A 24420-nucleotide genomic window follows, 5' to 3' on the forward strand; every position below is an offset into this window, starting at 1 on the left:
ATCAGGTACTAGACAGGGCTGCCCACTATCACCATTACTATTCAACATAGTGTTGGAAGTTCTTGCCATAGCAATCAGGCAGGAACAAGGAATTAAAGGCATACAGATTGGAAGAGAAGAAGTCAAACTCTCCTTATTTGCAGATGACATGATAGTATACATGGAAAAACCTAAGGAATCTAGCAAGAAGCTTTTGGAAATCATCAGGCAATACAGTAATGTGTCAGGCTATAAAATTAACATTCAAAAGTCAGTGGCATTCCTCTATGCAAACACTAAGTTAGAAGAAATTGAAATCCAGAAATCAGTTCCTTTTTCTATAGCAACAAAAACAATAAAATATCTAGGAATAAACCTAACCAAAGAAGTGAAAGACTTGTATACTGAAAATTATGAGTCACTACTCAAAGAAATTGAAAAAGACACAAAAAAGTGGAAAGATATTCCACGCTCATGGGTTGGAAGAATTAACATCATCAAAATGAATATATTACCCAGAGCCATCTACAAATTTAATGCTATCCCCATCAAGATCCCAAGCACATTTTTTAGGAGAATAGAACAAATGCTACAAATGTTTATCTGGAACCAGAAAAGACCTAGAATTGCCAAAACAATCTTGAGAAAAAAGAACAGAACCGGAGGCATCACACTGCCAGATCTCAAAATATATTATAGGGCCATTGTCATCAAAACTGCTTGGTACTGGAACATGAACAGACACACTGACCAGTGGAATAGAATTTAGAGCCTAGAAATGAGGCCCCACACCTATGGACATCTAATCTTTGACAAAGGGGCCCAGACTATTATATGGGGGAAGCAGAGTCTCTTCAACAAATGGTGTTGGAAACAATGGGTTGAAACATGCAGAAGAATGAAGCTGAATCACTGTATTTCACCAAATACAAAAGTAAATTCCAAGTGGATCAAGGACTTGGATGTTAGACCAGAAACTATCAGATACTTAGAGGAAAATATTGGAAGAACTTTTTTCCGCATAAATTTTAAAGACATTTTCAATGAAACGAATCCAATTACAAGGAAGACTAAGGCAAGTATAAACCTATGGGACTACATCAAATTAAAAAGCTTCTTCACAGCAAAAGAAACCACTACCCAAATCAAGAGACCCCTCACCGAATGGGAGAAGATCTTTACATGCCATACATCAGATAAGAGTTTAATAACCAACATATATAAAGAGCTTACCAGACTCAACAAGACAACAAATAACCCCATCCAAAAATGGGGGGAGGAATTGGACAGAATATTCACCACAGAAGAGATCCAAAAGGCCGAGAAACACATGAAAAAATGCTCCAAGTCTCTGATTGTCAGAGAAATGCAAATCAAGACAACAATGAGATATCACTTCACTCCTGTGAGAATGTCACACATCAGAAAAGGTAACAGCAGCAAATGCTGGAGAGGGTGTGGGGTCAAAGGAACCCTCCTGCACTGCTGGTGGGAATGTCAATTGGTCCAACCTCTGTGGAGAACAGTCTGGAGAACTCTCAGAAGGCTAGAAATGGACCTACCCTATGACCCTGCAATTCCCCTCCTGGGGATATATCCTAAGGAACCCAAGACATCCATCCAAAAAGATCTGTGTACACATATGTTCTTGGCAGCACAATTTGTAATAGCCAAAACCTGGAAACAACCCAGGTGTCCAACAACAGATGAGTGGCTGAGCAAGTTGTGGTATATATACACAATGGAATACTACTCAGCTGTAAAAAATGGTGACTTCACCGTTTTCAGCCGATCTTGGATGGACCTTGAAAAAATCATGTTGAGTGAAATAAGTCAGAAACAGAAGGATGAATATGGGATGATCTCACTCTCAGGCCGAAGTTGAAAAACAAGATTAGAAAAGAAAACACAAGTCGAACCTGAAATGGAATTGGAGTATTACACCAAAGTAAAAGACTCTGGGGTGGGTGGGTGGGTGGGGAGAATACAGGTCCATGAAAAATGATGAATGAAATAGTGGGGGTTGTATTGCTAAATGGGAATCTGGGGAATGTTATGCATGTAAAAAAAAAAAAAAAAAAGAAGTAGAAACGCAAAGCAGAAATTGACTGAGTTTGGAGTATGGCACCAAAGTAAGAAAGCAGAAGTATACTAGAGTTTGCAGTGAGTACCTCCCTAATACTTCCTCTCCACTTTTCCAAGCTTTGGGTCCATGATTGCTCAACAATTTGTTTGGCTTTGTATCTTAACTCTCTTTTCAGTCACCAGGTTCCAGGTGTCATCAGGATGCCGGCCAGACTTCCCTGGATTGAAGACACCACCAATGTGTCCTGGAGCTCAGCTTCTCCAGAGACCCATCCTACTAGGGAAAGAGAGAGGCAGACTGGGAGTATGGACCGACCAGTCAACGCCCATGTTCAGCGAGGAAGCAATTACAGAAGCCAGACCTTCTACCTTCTGCAACCCTCAATGACCCGGGGTCCATGCTCCCAGAGGGATAGAGAATGGGAAAGCTATCAGGGGAGAGGGTGGGTTATGGAGATTGGGTGGTGGGAATTGTGTGGAGTTGTACCCCTCCTACCCTATGGTTTTGTTAATTAATCCTTTCTTTAAAAAAAAAATAAATAAAATAAAATAAACAAGGTCCTGAGTTCAATCCCTGGCAGCACATATACCAGAGTGATGTCTGGTTCTTTCTCTCTCCTTCTAAATTTATCATTAATAAATAAATAAAGTCTTTGGGAGTTGGTGGTGGTGCAGCAGGTTAAGCGCACATGTTGTGAAGCACAAGGACCGGCTTAAGGATCCCGGTTTGAGCCCCCGGCTCCTCACCTGTAGGAGAGTCGCTTCACAAGCGGTGGAGCAGGTCTGCAAGTGTCTATCTTTCTCTCCCCCTCTCTGTCTTCCCCTCCTCTCTCCATTTCTCTCTGTCCTATCCAACAACAAAAAAAGAATTCACAGCAGTTGTGAGCTCATTTGAAGGAGGAGTCACTCCAGAAAGTATAAACAGCTTTAAAAAAATTGGCACAGCTGGTGAGATTTCAGTGCTATTAAGACATAGAGTACTTTGGGTGACACTATGGCAACTGGAAAATCAGGGGTCGAAGTTCAGAAGGCTGTGGACACTGGCTTGAGGGGTTAGATTTTTTCCTATCAATTGTGTACTCCCAGAAAGTTTGAAGCCCCTCTTTGAGATTAAATTTGACAAGCATCATTTCTTGGCCTCTGTTTCTAGAACTGAATCAGTGTTTTTCTACTGGGTCTATTGTTTCTTCCTTGTCCACTGACCTCTGGTCCCCTTGCCTCAGTGCAGATTCTGATGCTTGCCTTAAGTTTCAAGACTCTGAGAACTATCTTCATTTAGTAGAGTGGTCTTTTTCAGAAAGTTGACATTCTCACTCTGGCCCTAAACACTATAGGCAAATAGCATTTAGGTCAGTTTTGGAGGAGGACTAAATATTTTTTCAAATTGTTTTTCATATTTAGTGCTTAACAACTTGTAGTCACCAGTGAAGAAATGTCAGAGCTGGTTAGTAATTTCTCTGTTCAATCAGGGGGTTATCTAACTAGGAGCTGAAACCAAAACTCAGATCTCCTGACTTCTAGTCCAGTGCTCTTTCTGGTGAGCTCAACCTCCTGGCACTAAGCTTGTTAAGGAACAAACAGAATGTACTTGGCTACCCAAGTCCACAAGACTGTCTCTGGGATCTAGAGATAAGGGAAGGTTGTGTTCCCAGAATGGAAGTCTACATTGTACCTCAAGCCAGATAGCATGCTGCAGTGTCCTTTCTTCTTTTGTAAAATGGGAGCAGAGCCAATTTAACCCTTTACTTGCAGCTGAGATCAGGCCTAAGAGTGGGGTGGTGGCATCAGTTTGGGGAATTCTGGGTCTCTCTGTTTAAGTTGTTGAATCTTAAAAGTTGGAAGGAACCTTGGAGAGATCTTTTGGGATAGATAGCTTCATATATGGACTGAGAATAGAAAACTACTTTGGCCAGAGGAAAAGTTTCCTTTTGGGAAAGTTTCCTGTCTTTGGAAATGTTCACGTTGAGAGAGGTTGTTCAAGCAGATGGGGATCCTGCTATAAAGGGCCTTTCTGCACAGAAGAGGTAGAAGATGTGGGAAACTCTATGGCTTCTGCATTTTGCACATTTTTTTTTTTCATTTTGGCACAAGTGAGCCTACCAGGGCAGCTATGATGCATTAATGATGGTAAGCTAAAGATCTTGCATTTGGCAAATGCTACAGGTTACAAGTACCAATAATATCAGACACTACCATTTGCCACTTATGTAACTAAGCATCAAACAGTGTATACATAAAATTATTATCTCATTTTATATCTAAAATGGTGAGGGGTGTCATGAACAAACACCATCAACTCCTCCTCCCCATCCTCCTTCTTCTCTCCTCCTAACCTCCCCTCCCATCAGAGCTCAGGCTTTGTTTCTGCACCATTTTATCTCCCAGGCTGGCTTTTTCATTCAGATAAAATAGAGAGAAAGTATAAGAGAAAGGAGGAGAGATAGCTCAGTACCAGAGTTTCCCTGGGGCCCTGACACTCCATGAGATGATGTTGGGTTCAAACTTGAACCCTATTGCATGACAAGGCATGCTCCCTACCTAATGAGCTAACTCTCTTATCCATGTCTCTATTTCCTAGTTGAAAAAACAGAAGTTTAAAATTTTGCCTGTGGGGGGCTGGCAAAATAACTCAGTTGGAGCTGCTTTGCCCTGTGCACGACTCAGATTTGAACTTGCCCCCACCACACTATAGAAAGCTCCGGGGCTGTGGTCTTTTTTATTCTCTCTGCCTCTAGCTAAAACCAACCAACCAAATAAATAAAAAGTTTGTCCTTGATATCCCAAGGGATAGTCAGAACCAGAATCAATTTTCGGCTCGAGTCCAAAAGTTTTCTTTCAACTTTTCTTCTTTCTCAGTTGTTTCTCTCCCCCTCCAAAACAGAAGGGAGTGACTTCAGAGCACTCTCACAACTGCTCCAGTTGTAGAAAGTTGACTTGTGGACCTGTGCAGCACTTAATGGGCTGAAACCTCCCAGGCCTGGGAAAGCGTGGGGGCGTGGCCTCCCGTGGGCGTGGCCCGGTGGTGGGCGGGTCTTCCGTGGACGAGGCGCGCTTACCGGAAGTGAACCCCGGGACAGTCTAGATAGAACCATATAGGAGTGTTAGACTCGGTGTCTCGCACAAGTGCCGCGAGTGACAGTTTTAGTTTCTGTACACCTGAACTCCTGCGTATCTCGCACTGTCGCTGTGCTAGCTTTCTGGGAGGATGGTGGCTCGCCTGCTGCTGCGCGCCTGGCGCCGGGGCCTTGCCTTTGGCCCGGGTGCCCGCTGTCGACCCCTCAGCACCGGCTCCGGGCCCGGCCAGTACCTGCAGCGCAGCATCGTGCCCACCATGCACTACCAAGACAGCCTGCCCAGGTGAGCCCGGCCGCCCGCTCCCCGCATCCCTCTGCCCGCTCAGGGTGGGTGCCGGCTCGCTATGCTCACTTAATGGCTCTTCTGCTGAACCCGCTTCCGCCCCCCAAAACCCATGTGGGAGGCCGCCATGTCTCCCCTGGACAGCCTGCGACTTTGGAGAACTCCTGGCGGAGGAGTCCGCTCAGATCCACTTCCAGAACTCTTCCTGCTTTCAGTTTCGCCACCTTCAGCTCTAATCAGACGCTCGGTAAAGCCAGCTGTCAGTCAGCCGCGCTAACAGCTCCTCCCACTTCTTCCTGGGAAATGTCCCCCTTTCTGGTCTCCGGCACCACCGGCCTCCCCAAATCCTTACTGTCAGGCTCCACACGGGCAAACTTCATGGTGCCCAGAATCTGGACAGGCTGAAGCCGCCCTCGGCTTCTCGCCAGTTTCCCATCTTAACAAGATGCTTGTTTCTCAGACCCCAGACCCTGCTTTTAGACCCCACCAGCTTGCCGTGGGCACACCTTTTTGTTTCAGCATACCCTCCTTCACCTCAGTATTATTTTTTACAGAATCTTTTAAAAATATTTTATTTATTGGATAGAGACAGGAATCAAGAGGGGAGGGAAAGGTAAGAGAGGAGGAGGAGGAGAAGAGCGAGAAAGAGAGAGAGAGAGAGATACACCTGCGGAACGACTTCACTACTTGCAAAGCTTATTTCTGCCTCTGGGGTGGCTGGAACCTGGGTCCTTGCATAATATGTGTGCTCTACCGGGTGTATCACCGTCGGGCCTCAAGTCAGCATTCAAAGGCCACTTTTCACTTAGAAAAATTTCACCCTCTCCAAGCCTTCTTCAGTGTTAACTCCCAGTTCTACTTCCTAAGGTGTAACCTTAGTCCACCCACAGAATTCTAGGCAGCACCCTCATTCTCCTCCTTTAAATTACATCTAAAGACCAGGACAAGTCCGGTATTTTCCTTTTCAGCACAGGCTACCGTGTTGCCTTCTAAATCTCTTGAACCAGATTCTACTCCTTTGATGAATTCAGCCTCAATAAATCTCTTCCCTTCCCTCACCCAACATTTTATTAAACGTGGCTTCTAATTTTCCAAGTCTTTGGACTTGAAACCTTCAAATCTCCCACGAAGTTTCTAGGTTTTCTTTTCCAATATTAGTGTTCCCCCAAGCCCCCCCCCCCACCCCAGAGCACTGCTCAGTTCTGGCTTATGGTGGTGCAGGAGACTGAACTTGGGACTTCTGGGATCTCTGGGACACTGGAGCCTCAGTCATGAGAGTCTCTTTGTATAACCATTACCTATCAATCCCTGTCCAATTCCTTCATTCTTTAAAACCAAACTTTAACTTCTCCAGCCCAAGAGTTGTTTCCTCAAAAGTCCAAAGTTTGTCTCAAAGATCCTTCTCACTTTTCAAACCAAACAATTACCAGGGATCTCCGAGTTCAGGAACAACAAGTCAGTATGCCCCCCCCACCCCTCCCCAGAAAGATTTGTCAGAGGCATCACCTCCAACTACTAAGTCGCTTTTTCCACATGCAGGGACCATTTCACTCACTGTCATTGCTGCCTGGCCTTAGGAGGATCATCTGAGGGGAAATTCCAGTGTGTGCATATCTAAAACAGATCTCACTGTTGAAATTTGACGGAAGAGAGAGCAAAAGGGAGAGAAAGAAAAAGTGTCTGTATGCCTGTGGGATAAGCATGAGAGGTGTGCCCAGAGTCCTTTACAGCCCAGCCCCTGTGTGAGCCAAGCCTGTATGTAGGACAAAGGTGAGGACTGACACAACCTCTGCATTTGCCAAATCTAGCAATGGGTGGTTTGATTTTGAGGCAGGCCTCACTTAGGTTTAAAATCAGAAGGATTTTCTCCAATTTATCAAGAGAATTGGGAAGCAGGAAAGAATATCAAAATCAAGCCCCACCCATAGCAAAAACTATGGGAATATGAAGCTACAAAGTCTATCACCACTTACGTATGACCTTAAACAAGGACACCCTCCATGCCTGCAGTAGCTCATATGTAAACTATGGGCTCGAAATGATGAGATTCCTTTTTAAAATAATTGTTTGTTTAACCGGGGCGGGGGTGGGGGGGAGAGAACCAGACCCTTACTCTGCTGTGTGTGATGCCAGGGATCGAAGTCGAGAGCTTAGATGTTCGAGTTCTGTGCTCTACAACTGAGCCACTTCTCTGACCAAGATGAGGGTCCTCTTATCTTTGAGATTCTATTAGTTGTAAAACTGGACCATCTTTGTGGAGCTGGGGAACTCTGGCAGTGCTTATGCAGATTCCATGCCTGAGGCTCTGAGGTCCCAGGTTCAATCCCTAGCACTACTACAAACCAAGTTGAGTAGTTCTCTTGTTTATATATCTATTGGGTAGTGGTACAGCTGGTTGAGTGTACACATTACCATGCACAAGGATCCAGGTTTGAACCCCTATTCCCTACCTGCAAAGGCAATTCACGAGTGGTAAAGCAGGTCTGCAGGTGTCTGTTTTTCTCTGCCAACCTCTATCTCTCCCTCTTTTCTCAATTTTTCTCTCTCTCCTATCAAATAAAATAGAAGGGGGGGAGGCAGGAGGAAGGAAAAAAAAAAACCGGTAGATTCATAGTGCTGACACTATGAAGCCCCAGCAATAACCATGGTGGCAATCAGAAAATAAATAAATAAATGACGTACTGTCACCACTCATTTTTAAATTAATTATTTATTGGATGGAGATAGAGAAATTGAGAAGGGGGGCTATAAAAGGAGAGAGAAAGACATCTGCAGCACTGCTCTTCACCTCTTAGGAAGCTTCCCTCCTGCAGGTGGGGATGAGGGGCTTGACCTCGGGTCTTGGCTCATGGTCATGTGTGCCCTCAACCAGGGCCACTACCATCCAACCTCCAAACTGGTCCTCCTAATTTTTTTTTTAAACCAGTGCACTTTTCATCTCGGTTTATGGTGATGCTGGGGATTGAATCTGGGCCTTTTTGTGCCTTAGGCACGAAAGGCTTTTTTGCGGGGCCAGGCGGTGGTGCACCTGGTTAAGTGCATGTGTCACCCAGTGCAAGGACCTGTTGGCTCCACCTACAGGAGGAAAGCTTCATAAACAGTGAAGCAGCACTACAGGTGTTGATCTGTCTCTCCCCTTCTGCGCACTCTGTCCTCAAATTCTCTGTCTTGTGAAATAAAATGTTAAAAGTCTTTCTGCATAACCATTATGCTCTCTCCCCAGCCCATGAGTACTCATTTTAATATGACACATGGTAAGAAGTACTGGCTTTAAAGTCTGGTAGAATTTAGTTTCTGATTTTGGATCTGATGTTCTGTAACTGCAAGTCCTAACAATTCAGTTAACTTGAGCCACAGTTCTTACCTATAAAGTAGGGATGTGTCGACATAGAAATAATCAAACTAGCGAGGATATATAGCATAATGGTTATGCAAACAGACTCTCAGGCCTGAGGCTCCATCAAGTCCCAGGTTCAATGCCCCGCACCACCATAAGCCAAAGCTGAGCAGTGCTCTGGTTAAAAAGTAAAAATAAGGGAGTTGCGGTAGCGTAGCGAGTTAAGCGCAGGTGGCGAAAAGCCCAAGGACTGTCGGAAGGATCCTGATTCGAACTCCTGGCTCCCCACCTGCATGGGAGTCGCTTCACAGGCGGTGAAGCAGGTCTGCAGGTGTCTGTCTTTCCCTCCCCCTCTCTGTCTTCCCCTCCTCTCTCCATTTCTCTCTGTCCTAACACCAACATAAATAACAACAATAAAAAACAAGGGCAACAAAAGGCAAAGTAAATCAATAAATTTAAAAAACCCTAAGAAAAGTAAAAAGAAGTAATCAAAAAAAGTAAAAATAAAAATAATTTAAAAAAAGAAGTAATCAAACTAATTAAGGAAGTCTGTAATTGAGAACAGGGGTCACAATGTGGGTCCACAATCAAGAAGGGACAAGTCTTAAGCTGCATTCCCAGCAGGAATAGGTCACAGAGGAATTTAAAAGATTAAGGAGGGGACTGGTCTAGATTTAGGTCATTTGTTTGAAAACTTGTGATTGTTTGACAGAGTGTGGAGGATAACAGGTAGAAACAATAATGTTCTGCACCCCAAAGATACATCCTTTAGAGAGAGAATCTTGGTATAAAGAATGATTGTGTGGCGTTACAGAAAAAGAATTTTTTTTTTTCCTATATCATTGCAAGAAGAAGGCTTATTAGGTAATGGTAGCAAGCCATTTACACAGTAGATGAGATAACTCTGCTTATCGCTTACTTATCTGCCATTTATATCATGGTAAATGATGTTTAGATGGGGCTGAGCAAGGAGAAACCTCACAGTTAAGACAGAACTGCACTTGTATTGCTCAAGACTAGTGTCACCTTTTTAAAGACACCTGGTAAATTATAGAACAGGAAGTTAAAAATTAATAAAAAACAAACAAAAAACTCTGCAGGCATGTATGTGAAATCACTTTCAGTGTTCTTAGAGGAATTATAGAAAAAGCACCAGGTACTGGAAACAGATTGACGGTAAGCTCAGAACTTTGTTGACTAAAAGAATGGTTTGAATATGTACCAAGAAGGAAATTACCACAGCAAACTGGCCCAAGCAAACAGGCATATTTGGGCTGACAGACCTGAAGAGTTCAATTTACTTATTTGGATTCAGTGACTCACATGATGATGCCATCAAGGCTCTTTTGCCTTCCTATGTGTGACTCCATTCTCAAGCAGTCTCCTTACAGTAGCAAAGTGACAGTCGTCACTTAGGGCACAATTTCAGCCTTAATCTCTTAGTGACCTGAGATACTAAATTATTCCTTTCAAAAAATTATTCTGTTATTAAATCTTACAGGTTCTGACCAAGTACTTTACAACCTATAACCAATTTACAACCTTTTCACTAGTATTCGAGCTTAGGTCCAACACTAATTCTCTTCCCACTGTGTCAATAGTTTGTTTGCTTATTTGTTTGTTTAATGGAACTTATGACTATACAGATCAGTAAAATCATGAGCGAAAATTTCATTATTGACTTGTTTTTCTTAAAGAAAAAACCTTGCAGCCTGGAGGGGGTACAGTGTTTGAGGTAGCTCTCAAGCACAGAGCTCCTGAATTGGATCGTTGGCATTGCATGTGCCACAGTGATGCTCTCTCTCCCTCTCTCATAAATAAACATATCTTTAACAAAATTTTAAAGGGGAGACAGTCTAAGAATTAAAGATAAACTTTTATTTTTTGAATGTGGTGCCAGGGAATGCTTAGGGACTCACACAATACAAGCTCTGAGCAGCCTCCCTGATTTTTCATTTTTTATTTTGGAGAGGGTGAGGCAAAGAAAGACATCATAGAATCACAGACTATCACCTATGGCATTCACAACCCGCAACCCATTCTGTCCATGGTGCTCTCATGTGACACTAGGTCTTAAAGCCAACCCTGTACATGGCAAGGTGCCCCTACCCAATTGGGTGAGCAGTCTCCCAGACCCCACAGACAACCTTTTAAATCAAGCAAAGTAGTGGGCGGGGAAATAGCTCAAGCACAAGATTTGCACACCTGTGCCTCCTAGTTTGACCCCTGGCATGTACAGGAGTGGTACTCTGGCTTTTCTGTCTCGCTCATGACAAACTATCTCAAATGAAATAAATAAAATAAGGCAAATAAACTAAGTACATGAATGAGGCTTTGTGAAAAGCTAGCTGTACTTTAAAAAATTTTTTTATTTCCTCGTGAACCAGTAACTTCCTAGTCATGGTAATTGTCAGCCAAGTGATAAGACTGCTCAGTGATAGAGACTGTATTGCTATATGGCATTTACATTGAAGGCATTCTGTACAGGTCAGAAATATAGACCAGTGAATTTGGCATTTTCATTATGTTTAATATTTTTGAAGACAAATAATTGTTCCTTTTGTGTGGTGTTCCCATGTGGTAGCTGGGGACTTTTCCTGGGTCCCCCACACACGCCTAAGGGTGTGCTCTACGAGGCGAGCTATCACACAGCACCTATGATAAAAAGATTTATACAGACTTTGTATTCCCTCAATTCAGGTCCACTGGGAAATTTCCATTTCTGTTTTATTAGTAACGCAGAAAATAACTTCTTATTCTGAAAGCTTGCTTTACCCCAGTAGACTAAATTTAGGCTAGGGTTAACCCTTCAGAAGCTTTTTAGTAAGAACTTGTTTTATGAAACTGACATTGCCTCTAATTTAGAATTTTATTAAAAAGAAGTTATACTTTGGTTTCTGACTGTGTCTAACCAAAGTTCTGAGAAAAGAAAGATGTAATGTAATTATGAGGTTGCACTTGGGATTTTCTGTGAAAGCCCATGAGTGTAAAGGGCATTTACAATACTAAAAATGTTATAGTTATTTAAAGCCACCTAAGTGCTATAGCTGTAAATAATTTAGATTTTTGACATCAAGATTTAGATAAATATGCATTAAAGATAAAATTGAACTGAAGCTTATATGATAGTAAAACTTTAAACGGTGTGTCTTGACACATTTTTGCATAGAAAAATATGTCTTGACTTTTTAAAAATTTATTTATTTATTTATTTTTACCAGAACACTGTTCAGCTCTGGCTTATGGTGGTGCAGGGGATTGAACCTGGGACTTGGGAGCCTCAGGCATGAGAGTCTCTTTGCATAACCATTATGCTAACTACTCCCACCCCATCTTGACTTTTCCAACAACTCAGTATATTGTATGAATAACTTGAGTTTTCTGAGATGACTACTATATTTATATATTTTAAATATCAGTGTTAATTTTGAGCCAGGATACTGAAAGCACATAGGAATATCTGGTCCTTAGGATTCAGGTAGTTGGGCATGGCTTAATGGTTGATTCCATATTTGGCTGACCCTTGGACAGACCTATATTTCATTCTTCTGTGACTCTCTGTCATTAAATGCACCCAAATGTCTTTTTTTTTCCCCCACTATGGAGATAACAGTGCAGTTGTTGAAACTCAGGATAACATTAAAATCAGTGTCTGTACAGGTTTGGCACAAGTGTAACTGTGACTAGTTAACAGGAATCCTTCGGGCAATTTCTCTGTCCCCTTTTTGAATCTTAATTAGTTTAGACTTGTGAGACTCATCACTAATACATTAGAAAATTATTTTACCTGGAGGAGTTAACTACTAATATTTGCATTAGTAAAATTATCAATTCCAATTGTTTCATGACTTTCTGTTGTTAGTGTTTTCAGAAGAGTACTAATCCAGTAGTTGGGGGTGGGTTAATGAAGCTAATTAACCTCTTGCACATATTGTCACCCGTACATTGACCTTGCTTTCTTCCTAGGCTGCCTATCCCCAAACTTGAAGACACTATTAGGAGATACCTCACTGCACAGAAGCCTCTCTTGGATGACAGCCAGTTCAGGTACAGGCTGAGAACCCTGAAAGACCATGGTTAGATAGTTCACAAGAAGCTAGCAAGTAGCGGTGACCAAGCTTGAGGGAGTATAAGTGATTTAGTTGGGGTCCCCAGGAACCTGGGAACTAGTTTCTACTTTTCCAAGTTCAGGAAATAGTTTTGTTTTTTTTTCACCTCTAAATGAGGTAAAAATTTCACCCTGAGGTGAAAGTTCACCTAACCAAGTAATGGTCTGTATGTAGGATGTGAAATTGATACTGTATCATAGCAGGTTGGCCTGGGAGGCTAACTGGTACTGGGCATTTGCTGAGGTCATTATCCTTGATAGGGAGGTCCACTGAGGAGAGCAGAACATACTAGAGGCTTTTCTAGTGAGTGTGTCTGCAGGGCTGGGTTGTGTTTCCCCCTGCCCCCCAAATTCACGCTCTTTTTGGAACCTTAGTGTGTGACTCTATTTAGAAATAGTATTGTGGATATAATTAGTTAAGAGGAGTAGAGTAAGTCCTTAGTCAGTATGACAGATGTCCTTATAATGAGCACAGAGACAGCCATTTGGCGATAGAGGTCAGGATTAAGAGTATCACAGTAAGCTGAGGACTGACAGGGAATAGCTGGTAATATCAGAAGCTAAGAAGAAAAGCACAGAACAGGATCTTCAAAGAGAATATGGTCTTGTCAACACCTTGATTTTGTACTTCCAAGTCTCCAGAACAGTGAGAAGATAGACTTGTTTTGAAACTAATGTATTACAGCACAGAATTAGAAAATAATATTGGGCATTGTCAAAAAGTGGAAGGCACGGAACTCTTTTACCCTTTTCCCATAATGGAAGCTTTTATTTGCTAGTTTTGTACAGATAATTGGCTTTGTCATTAGGATCACAGAGTCCTTCACTAGATAGTCATGGAAACATGGAGAGAAACTGTTCGTAATTCAGTCCTCTGCCTTCAAATATCCCTGCTAGGCACTTGCTGCTTCTCTTAATGTGGTGATGGTTTAAGAGCTGCCAGCCATTCAGTACTATGTTTCCAACTGTCCTAAATATTTCACTTTCTAATTTTTCACTAATCTAGTAAGGCAGTTGTTGTAAATTAACTTAAAACAAAATGGGGTTAGGTTGGGGGCTGCTGCTGAGGCGCGTAGAAGGATTCACAGCGGGAACTGGGAACTGGTGTAATCAATACACGGTCTATTAGGGTGAAACAGGTAAAAGGCAAAATAAGCACTTATCATCAAGGGTTAAGCGTACACTAGGTCTATAAAGTCTGAATATGGTTAGCAAAGTTTAGATAAACAATTATCAGCTCTGGTAAAGGTTGCTCATGGCTGTAGAGGGGTCTAAAAGTTTACCGGCTAGCAGAGTCACACATGTTCAGTTCCCAGGAGAAGCAGCCATGGCGGATACCTGACCAGAAGAAGCTTCTGACCAGGAGAAGCAGCAGCAGCCAAAGAGCCCAAGTGTTCAGAGTCCCTGCTTTTATACGTTCCCTTCTCTGAAGCACCTCCCCAGGGTGACATCATTTGTATGCTAATAGTCCCAAACTCCTGCTGGCTGGGGTCACGACAGGTGGTATGTTTCTATTTTATACAGAAACTGAAACTTAAGGAAATCCAGTAACTTGTCTAACACATATAATTGTAGAGCTATAGAACTACAATTCAAATTTAGCTTGTTTATTACAAAGCTTATATGTTGAGTACACTTCTCTATGCCAACCTGCTTCCTAGACTATTTTATGAAATATTGTTCTTTGATTTGCTCAGTCATTTTAACAAAGGACTCTAAATTTACCCATTTTAGATCAATTCTTGTTCTTTTGTGGTCTGCTTCTAAGGTGTATGTGATACAGGGGGAATAAAAGCTCATTTTGTGAGTTTTTGGCTATTAGTCAAATAATTATCTATTTTTGGTGGAAGTTTGATTCTGTCTTTTTTTTTTTTCCTTTGAAAATTTCAGGAAAACAGAACAGTTTTGCAAAAGTTTTGAAAATGGAATTGGAAAAGACCTGCACGAGCAACTGATTGCTCAGGACAAGCAGAATAAGCACACGAGCTACATTTCAGGTGGGTAGGTGGAGCTGTGACTGTGGCTTCTCCCCAAGCCCACCATGGTGGAAAGTAAGGCATTTCCTCTTCTTTTGGACTCAAAATATTTTTGGGTGGGGTTCTATTAAAAAGGTAGAACACGGGGTCGGGTGATGGCACACCTGGTTAAGTGCACACGTTACAGTGTGCAAGGACCCAGGTTCAAGCCCCCGGTCCCCACCTGCAGGGAGAAAGCTTCATAAGTAGTGAAGCAGGGCTACAGGTGTCTGTCTCTCTGTCTCCCCCTTCCCTCTCAATTTCTTTTTTTTTTTTTTTTAATTTTTTAAAATTGTCTTTATTTATTGGATAGAGACAGCCAGAAATCAAGAGGGAAGGGGGCGATAGAGAAGGAGAAACACAGAGAGACACCTGCAGCCCTGCTTCACCACTCATGAAGCTTCCCCCTGCAGGTGGGGACCAGGGGCTCGAACCCAGGTCCTTGCACATTGTAATACATGCGCTCAACTAGGTGTGCCACCACCCGGCCCCTTTCCCTCTCAATTTCTATCCAATAAATAAAGATAATAATTTTTTTTTTAAAAAAAAGAACATTAAGACAGTTCCTCCTTCATTAATGTGTGGGTGGACTGGAGTCACAGTGGCCTGCCTTCTCTGTAAATATGATCAAGAATTAGAGACTGGCAAGACAGCTCACCTGGTAGGGTGCCTGCCTCACCGTGCACATGACCCAGGTCTGAGTCTCCAGTATGACATCTGGGGACATGAAGGGAAGCTTCAATGCCGTGCTGTTTCTCCCTATGTCTGAAAAAAATCTGTCAGAAGAGGTGAAATCATGCATGTGTGAGGCCCTGGTATGCAGAACAAGACAAAACAAAACAACAAAGAACCAGCTGGATGATTTTTCTGTGAAGCCCTTTAGTTCTGTCTCTCCTAGACTTGTTTCCTTCTCCTTCTGTTCCCTCAGTACTTCTCTTAATTTAGCTGATGTTTTTATTAAGGCTATATGTACACATAGTTTAAAAAAGTCAAGCGAGGGGTCAGGAGATGGCTCAGCAGGTGAAGATCATGCGCTAGTCATGCCTGAGGCCCTGGGTTGTCTCTGGTCCACTTGGGAGCATCCTGAATAGCAAGCACCAAGGGAACTACGTGGGTGATGAAGCTGTGCTTTGGTGTCTCCTCATCTCTCAACAATATAGAATAAGAATTAAATGGGGCCAGGATGGTATTATGGCATCTCCTCTCTTTCCTCCTTTCCCTCTACCTGGGTGGAAAAGGAGAGAGAAAAGAGTCCACTGGGAATAGTAGAATCATACAGGTCATGAAGCCAGAGAAAAGCCCTGGGGCGATAATAATGATAGTAATAATGATTATCAAACTGGGGACACTGCTTATGTGCACAGTCATCAGTTCATTTCCTGGCACTGAATCGAAAGAAAGAAAGAAAAATCAAATAGCCCTATGAGGCCTGTTAGGAAAAACAAGAATGTGTTGACCCTCTCCTAATTTCTCGCTTCTCACTTTTAGTTGCTGATTCTTTTGGTATGTATCCCCATTCTCTAAGGTATATGTTTATTACTGCATTTTAACTTTTGAGTTTGGGCAGGCATAGTTTTTCCAGTGTACATTCATGTGTGTGTTGGAATCTTAGGCTTCTAAATTCTAATCTTCTTTAATTGAATCCATGAAACTTCCTATTCCCTCATTTTCAAAGTATAGTTATTTATATTTTTTGCCCAATATATTTATTACAACTTTGATCAGTATTTAGTGCTTATGGTATCTTGATCATATAAATCTTATCATAACTTGAGTTATAGAAAGCATTGGGGTGTTTTTTTTTTTTTTTTTTTTTTGTACAGGTGTTTTATTTTGCTTTCTCTGAATTAACAGTTAGTCCTCTATTGGCCAGAGAAGTGACTCAGTTCAGGACCTAGAGTGTGTGAAGTTCCAACTTGAATATCTGGTACTACATATGCCAGAGTGATGCTCTGGTTCTTTTTATAAAACAGAAAAATACTTAAAAAAAAATTCTACTTTTTTTTTCTTCTTGCCACCAGGGCTTGCTGGGGCTTGGGGCTAGCACTATGAAACCACTTCCAGTGGCTATATTTTTTTCCTTTCTATTTTTATTATGACAGAGAGAAGTTTATATATATATATATATATATATATATATATATATATATACACATATATATATATATGTATATACATATATATTTAGAGAGGGAGAGAGAGGGAGAGAGAGAGAGATAAAGATACCTACAGATATGTTTCACCACTCATGAAACATCCCCCCTGTAGGTGGGGAGCAGAGGCTCAAACCTGGGTCCTTGAGCATGGTAATGTTTGTGCTCAACCAATCGTGCCACTGTCTAGCCCCCTAATTAATTAATTTGTGGTGCTGGAGCATATGGGTAATCTCACCACTCCAGGCTGATTTTTATTATTTTTATTTCAGATAGAGGGGGAAGAAAGAGACACACATAGAGGGAAAGACACCACAGCACTGCGCGTCCCTTTTTAAATTTTTCTTCTTCTTTTTTTTTTTTCCCTCCAGGTTACTACTTGGGCTCGGTGCCTGCACTATGAATCCACTGTTCCTGGAGGCCATTTTTTCCCATTTTGTTGCCCTTGTTGTTATTGTTGCCATTGATGTTGTTGTTGTTAGATAGGACAGAGAAATCAAGAGAGGAGGAGAGACAGAGGGGGGAAGAGAAAGACAGACACCTGCAGACCTGCTTCACCCTGTAGCTGGGGAACCAGGGGCTTGAACTGGGATCGTACTTAACGCTGATCCTTGCACTTCATACCATGTGCGCTTAACTCGCTGTGCCACTCCCTGCACACCGTATTTTTTAATGAACTTTCTCTGCTGCCAACTTAGGGATGCATTTTTTTAAAGTCTTTTTAGTCATGCCAGTCCCTAAATTCTTTCCAATTTCTGACATTTTCTCTATTCTCTCATTTTCATTGCTTACTTGGTTTATGACTTTAAAATTAATTTATGGGAGGGATCAGAAGTATAAATTCATTTATTTCCTCAAATATATCTTACCCCCCCCCCACATATACACTGAACATTTTTCTTATCATCCTAACGCATTTCATTATGCTTTCGTTGTCTGTCTCCTTCACCAGTTATTCTGAATCAAAGTTCAGTTATTTCTCCCTAGATTCATTAAGCCAAGACTTGACACTGATTATCATGGATGAAGTAAGTAAAAAAAAAAAAAAAAATGTAGCTATGAATCCTCTTTTCATTGCTTCACTTGTGAAAATTATTTTCTTCAATGGAAGATTCATAGTTTATTCACTCTTGCTAATCCTTGCAGGAAGTTCCCTTGACAACACATTTTCCGATAAAATATATATATATATATCTTCTGGGACTTTACAGGCAAAATATCTACAGAAATACAAATGACTAGCTTGAGTGATCCACATGTTAATAGTTATTTCTAATTGTCTTTTTAGCATTTTCTGAAAGGAATGAACATGTCATTAGTTCATGGAATGATGTCGAAGACTCCATAGTAGCGAGATAGTCAAGTATGAATTTGTCCCAGAAAGAAGATGAAGCAAGAGAAATCTAAGGAGAGAGAGGGTGGGAATGAACAGCTTTTTCCCAGTGTGAATTTAAGTGAGGTGTTACTGTATTTTATTCTGTTAAGTGTCAAGGAAGGTATCAGAGTGAAGAAGATATTATTAAATGCTAGGGAAATGCAAATCAAAATCACACTGATATACCCACTAGAATGGCTCCACTCAAAAAGGCAGACAGGGAACAGGTGGTGGTTTACCCAGTAGGCAGACACATTTCTTTGGTGAGGACCTGGGTTTAAGCACCTGGTCCCCATGAAGCTTGACATATAGCAGTGCTACAGGTGTCGTCGCCTGCTCTTCCTCTCTGTTGTCTCATCTCTATCAAGGAGAAAAATAAAATAAAAATAAAAAAGAGGGTCACTGGAAATGGTGGAGTTATTGTGTAAGCACTGAGTCCCAGCAATGACCCTGTAGTGAGAAAACAGATAAAAAAAAAAAAAAAGAGGAAGACAGATGATAGTAAAAGCTAGTGATACTGCCAGTGCAGCCATTTTGAAAACCACCTCAGTTATATCTCGAAAGGTCCCAGTCATACCATGTGGCCTACAAGTTCTCCTCCTAGTTGTATCCCCAGAAGAACTGAGGACATATACCCACACAGGAACTTGTACATAGCATCATGATTCATAATAACCAGAAGTGGAAACATCCAGATGTTCACTGATGAATGGCAAACAAAATGAGTGTCTGTGTGACAGAACCACCACTCAACGATAAAAAGAAATGTCTGGACTTGATGTATAATTATAGCATGGTATTGTAAAAACACTGTTGTGAAAGAAACCAGATGCAAAAGACTGCATATTATGCTGACTTATTTCTGCCATGAATTATTACAGAGCCAAAGATAGCTGAGAAATTCTGTGTTCTGGAAGTGTATGTCATTTACATAGTTAATTTATTTTACTTAAATTTTGTTTTTAATGACTATATTAGCTTTTTTTTTTTCTTTTTGTGAAGACAGACAAAACATCACTCCACTATTAGTTAGGTTCTGTTTATTTTTGTCTTGCTAGTATATGGTGGGAGAACTGTCCCCAGGGCCTCATGCAGACTAGCCACATGCACTGACCCTGCATAAACTGTGTGTTCTCCTTCTAGGTTTTATCAATGAGAAAGAGAACTATAACATCACCTATGCAATTCCAGGGGTCAAATCCTGGATCTTGTGTTTGCAAGTCCAGTGTTGTAGCCCCTTCCCTGCATTTCCAATACTGGCTTATCATACAGTACAGATCTAGAGGGCCGGATGGTGGCACACCTAGTTGAACACATACTATACTAGGTGCAAGAACCCAGGTTGAGCCCTTGCTCCCCACCTGAAGGGGAGAAGCTTTACAGTGAAGCAGGTCTACAGGTGTCTTTTTCTCTCCCTCTCTACTTCCCTTCCCCTCTCCAAAAAAAAAAAAAAAAGGACAAAAGGCTGCTGGAAGCAGTGGATTCATCATGCAGGCACTGAATGCCAGTGATAACGAGGGTGGCAATAAATAAACTTTAAAAATGTAGGAGTCTAGTTACACACACACACACACGTATAAGCTCCATACCTATCACCAAAGTTCCAGTGGCATTACACCAATGACCATTCTGCTTCTCTCCTCTCCCCATTTGTACCATAGCTCTCCAGAGTCTAAGAGTCAATTTGGTTATTATTTTTGCCTATGTTTGCTTTAGTTATTTATTCTCCATATATGGTTTTACTTCCTTATTTCACTTAGCATAAATCACACAAGTTTCATCTGTTTTTACTACAAAAGACACCTTTTGTAAAAAGTGTAAAAAACCTTTTCAATAACAGAATAGTATTCTGAGTATCTCTTCCATGACTTTCCCCATTCCTTCCTTCCTCTCTTTATTTTCTTTCCCTCCTTCTCTTCCCACCTCTCTTTTTAATAAGGAATCTCTGTACAATCTTCCATTGGAGTTGCGTTTGTACTTCCATCAACAGTGTGTCAGAGTTCCCTTATCTCCATGTCCTCGCCAATACTTTTTTTTCCAGTCTTTTTGATATAAGCCATTTTCACTAGTGTGAGGTGTTACTTCATTGTGGCTTTGTGTTTCTGTGAGGTTGAACTTTTTTTTTTTTTTTGGTCTGTGGGCCATCTGTATGCCTTCCTTGTAGAAGTGCCTGTTCAGATCTGTACATAAACTTTTTTTCTTCTTTAGGTCCCTGGTTTGATATGTACTTAACTGCCCGAGATTCCATTGTCCTAAACTTTAATCCATTTATGGCATTCAACCCTGACCCAAAGTCTGAGTACAATGACCAGCTCACCCGGGCAACCAACATGACTGTTTCTGCCATCCGATTTCTGAAGACACTCCAGGATGGCCTTTTGGAACCAGAAGTGTTCCACTTGAACCCCGCCAAGAGTGACACTGATACCTTCAAGAAACTCATACGCTTTGTGCCTTCCTCTCTCTCCTGGTACGGTGCCTACTTGGTCAATGCATATCCTCTAGATATGTCCCAGTATTTTCGGCTTTTCAATTCAACACGTTTACCAAAACTCAATAGGGATGAACTCTTCACTGATGCCAAGGCCAGACACCTCCTGGTCCTAAGAAAAGGTCATTTCTATGTCTTTGATGTCCTGGATCAAGATGGCAGTGCTGTGCCTGCCTCTGAAATCCAGGCTCATCTGAAGTACATTCTCTCAGACAGCAGCCCTGCTCCCGAGTTTCCATTGTCATATCTGACCAGCGAGAACCGGGATGTCTGGGCAGAGCTCAGGAAGAAGCTGCTGAGTGGTGGCAATGAGGAGACCCTAAGGAAAGTGGACTCTGCTGTGTTCTGTCTCTGCCTAGATGACTTCCCTGTTAAGGACCTTGTCCACTTGTCCCACAACATGCTGCATGGTGATGGTACAAACCGCTGGTTTGATAAGTCCTTTAACCTCATTGTAGCCAAGGACGGCACTGCTGCTGTACACTTCGAACATGCTTGGGGTGATGGTGTTGCAGTGCTCAGATTTTTTAATGAGGTATTTAAAGACAGCACTCAAAGCCCTGCCATCACTCCACAGAGCCTGCCAGCTAGGACCGACTCTTCTGTTGCTGTGCAGAAACTCAACTTCAAGCTGGACGATGCCTTAAAGACGGGCATCAGGTCTGCTAAGGAAAAGTTTGATGCCACTATGAAAACCCTCACCATTGACTGCATTCAGTTTCAGAGAGGAGGCAAAGGATTCCTGAAAAAGCAGAAGCTGAGCCCTGACTCTGTGGCCCAGCTGGCCTTCCAGATGGCCTTCCTGCGGCAGTATGGGAAGACAGTGGCTACCTATGAGTCCTGCAGCACTGCAGCCTTCAAGCATGGCCGCACTGAGACCATCCGCCCAGCCTCCACCTTCACAAAGAGGTGCTCTGAGGCCTTTGTCTGCACACCCTCCAAGCACACTGCTAGAGAGCTTCAGCAGATGATGGCCGAGTGCTCCAAGTACCACAACCAGCTGACCAAAGAAGCAGCAATGGGTGAGACAGAGTGGGAAATTTCAGTCTTATTTCCTCAAGTGCTGGGTTCAGCCTCAGCAGTATTTATCTCACCCCCTTGCTGGGCTTAGTTTATCTAACCCTCAAAATGATTTTTTTGTTTTTGTTGTCGTAGGCCTTAGCAGTTTGAATAGTCTCTATTAAGTATCAGATGGTCCCTTCTCCAAAGCAGAGATAAGGGATATATTTTAACTTTATCTTCACTCAAGGTCACTTTCAGCTGTGACACGATTCTCTTATTTGTTGCTTACTAGTCATTAGACTCACTTTTGACAATTTAAAAGTTCTAGATTTGTACACCCTTATACTTTATTTCCGTTTCTTGTAAATAGGCCAGTCAGAAGTCCTTCTGATGTAACTGTCATTCTTTGCCCCTTTCTGGTAAGATTCAAGATCTGGACAGGACCTGGTGACTGACTTAGTCTAATCCTTTCATGTACCAAAAGTCTAGGAACTGATTAACCTTCATCTTCCTCATTTTATAAGCAGGAAATTGAAATCAGGTTTTTTTCTTTTTTTTTTTTCTTGTTTAAACTGATTTTCAGAATTAAAAAAAATACATGCTTTGAATTTAGGCTTATTTGTTTTTTAGCTCTACCATATATATTAATTTTTTTTCCCTTTGGGTCATCATCACCAGGGTATCATTTCCCTGGGATTTTTCAGATAGATGAGTAGAGACAAAAGTCAGAGGGAGAAAGGGAAAGATACCATAGCACCAAAGCTTGTTCTCGTGTGGTGGGAACCAGATCTGAACCAGGGTTATGTGAATGACAAAGCAGGCACCATCCCAGGTGAGCTATCCCTTGCCATCCTTTGACAACATTTGAAAAAGAAAATATTCTTCAGTCTTCTACTGGGCTCCAGAGGTTAGTGAACTGGATGTGTGCAAGCAGAGGTAGCCAGACTCCTCTTCCCCTTTCCAGGGTGTTGTGAGGGAATTCTCAGCTTGGGTGGGAGATTTTACTGAGGTTTCTTTATTCTGAGGCTTTGGTTTTCCATTTTGTCTCTCACAGGCCAGGGGTTTGACCGACACTTATTTGCTCTGCGATACCTGGCAGCCACCAAAGGGATTGCCCTGCCTGAACTATACTTGGACCCTGCATACCAGCAGATAAACCACAACATCCTGTCCACAAGTACACTAAGCAGTCCAGCAGTGAACCTCGGTGGCTTCGCCCCTGTGGTCTCTGATGGCTTTGGCATAGGGTACGCTGTTCATGACAGCTGGGTAGGCTGCAATGTCTCCTCCTACACTAGCCGCAATGCTCATGAATTTCTGCGCTGTGTAGAGAAGTCCTTAGAAGACATGTTTGATGTCTTAGAAGGCAAATCCATCAAAACCTAGCTGCTGGGCTGGTGAAAAATTTCCATTGTGTTACTGACGTGAAAATTGAGGTCTGTGTAGCTAATAGGTGCTATTCTGTGACTAATGAGATTCATGAGGTGTCTGAGCAGCCAGTGCTGTAAAGCCTGAGATTTCAAACCTTGGCTTTAAAGGCTACACACGTGACTTCCTGGTGGGACAACTACTAAAGATAATGTGAGACCTCAACTCTAATGATGTCTGATGAGGTAAGATTTGGAAAAATAACTCAGGTGTATTTATTGTTTAAGGAGAAATAAAACTTTGTTGCTTGGAGATGGCCCTTAGTTGTTTTTTTTTTTTTTTTTTAAACCTAATCTACTAATCCTATGTAAGCAATAAATTTAAGTTATTAGTAAATTCCTGCCTTCTGGCTCTTCATATGATGGTGGGGAACACGGTTTTGTCTACTCTATAAACTTGGCTTTCTATCTTTAAAGATCTTCAGTGGCTGGGATGGTGGCTCAGCAGGCAGAACACAGAAACTGCATTTGTGAGACTCTGGGTTTAACCCCCAGCACTGCATATACAGGGTATATACACAGACACTCTTTCCTTATGTGTATAAACAAATCTGAAAATTCTCTTCAGGGCCAGAGGATATCTCATGAGGTTGAGGACCTCCCTTGCCATGCATGCAGCTCAGGTCTGAAGCCCTGCACTACATGGCGAGTGCCTTGGCCATTGGGGCAGCTCCAGTGCTATGGTGCCTCCTTCGCTCTCATCTCTATGTGAATGAAAAAGCTTGGCTGGAGCAGTGACCATGCACATGTGTGAAGTTCCAGCAATGTAAGTAAACATTCTTTTCTTCCTTTCAAGTTCCAGCAATGTAAGTAAACATTCTTTTCTTTCTTTCTATTTCTTTCTTTTTTGTCTCCAGGGTTATTGCTGGGGCTCGGTGCCTGCACTACAAATCCACTGCTCCTGGAGGCCATTTTTCCCATTTTGTTGCCATTGTTGTTATTGCTATTGTTGTTGGATTGGACAGAGAGAAACCAAGAGAAAGGGAAGACAGAGAGGGGGAGAGAAAGACTGACACCTTCAGACCTGCTTCACCACTTATGAACTAGATGGGGAGCCCGGGGCTTGAACCAGGATCCTTTCATTGGTCCTT

The 24420-nt window shown here is 42.1% G+C and overlaps 1 protein-coding gene across 2 annotated transcripts; it reads left to right on the forward strand.

Moving 5' to 3' along the window:
* Positions 1-5104: 5104 nt before the first annotated feature.
* On the forward strand, positions 5105-23582 carry CPT2 (carnitine palmitoyltransferase 2). 2 transcript variants are annotated; one of them, XM_007534185.3, is made up of 5 exons: positions 5108-5421; positions 12725-12805; positions 14757-14863; positions 20618-21922; positions 22957-23582. In XM_007534185.3, the coding sequence occupies exons 1-5, from the start codon at positions 5270-5272 to the stop codon at positions 23286-23288; spliced, it is 1977 nt and encodes a 658-aa protein (XP_007534247.1). In that variant the 5' UTR covers positions 5108-5269; the 3' UTR covers positions 23289-23582. The 2 variants fall into 2 exon arrangements, with proteins under 2 accessions (XP_060062184.1, XP_007534247.1); XM_060206201.1 differs by lacking the exon at positions 12725-12805 and having other exon boundaries at positions 5105-5421.
* The last annotated feature ends 838 nt before the right edge of the window (positions 23583-24420 follow it).

Source organism: Erinaceus europaeus, chromosome 13 (assembly GCF_950295315.1).
Source record: "Erinaceus europaeus chromosome 13, mEriEur2.1, whole genome shotgun sequence".
Lineage (NCBI taxonomy): Eukaryota > Metazoa > Chordata > Mammalia > Eulipotyphla > Erinaceidae > Erinaceus > Erinaceus europaeus.

Excerpts from the sequence above, each read along its gene's own strand:
- CPT2 (XM_007534185.3), top strand. The coding sequence starts at position 5,270 with ATGGTGGCTCGCCTGCTGCTGCGCGCCTGGCGCCGGGGCCTTGCCTTT. Across the intron at positions 12,806-14,756 it reads TTGGATGACAGCCAGTTCAG|GAAAACAGAACAGTTTTGCA; the intron begins GTACAGGCTGAG and ends TGAAAATTTCAG. Across the intron at positions 14,864-20,617 it reads GCACACGAGCTACATTTCAG|GTCCCTGGTTTGATATGTAC; the intron begins GTGGGTAGGTGG and ends TTTCTTCTTTAG.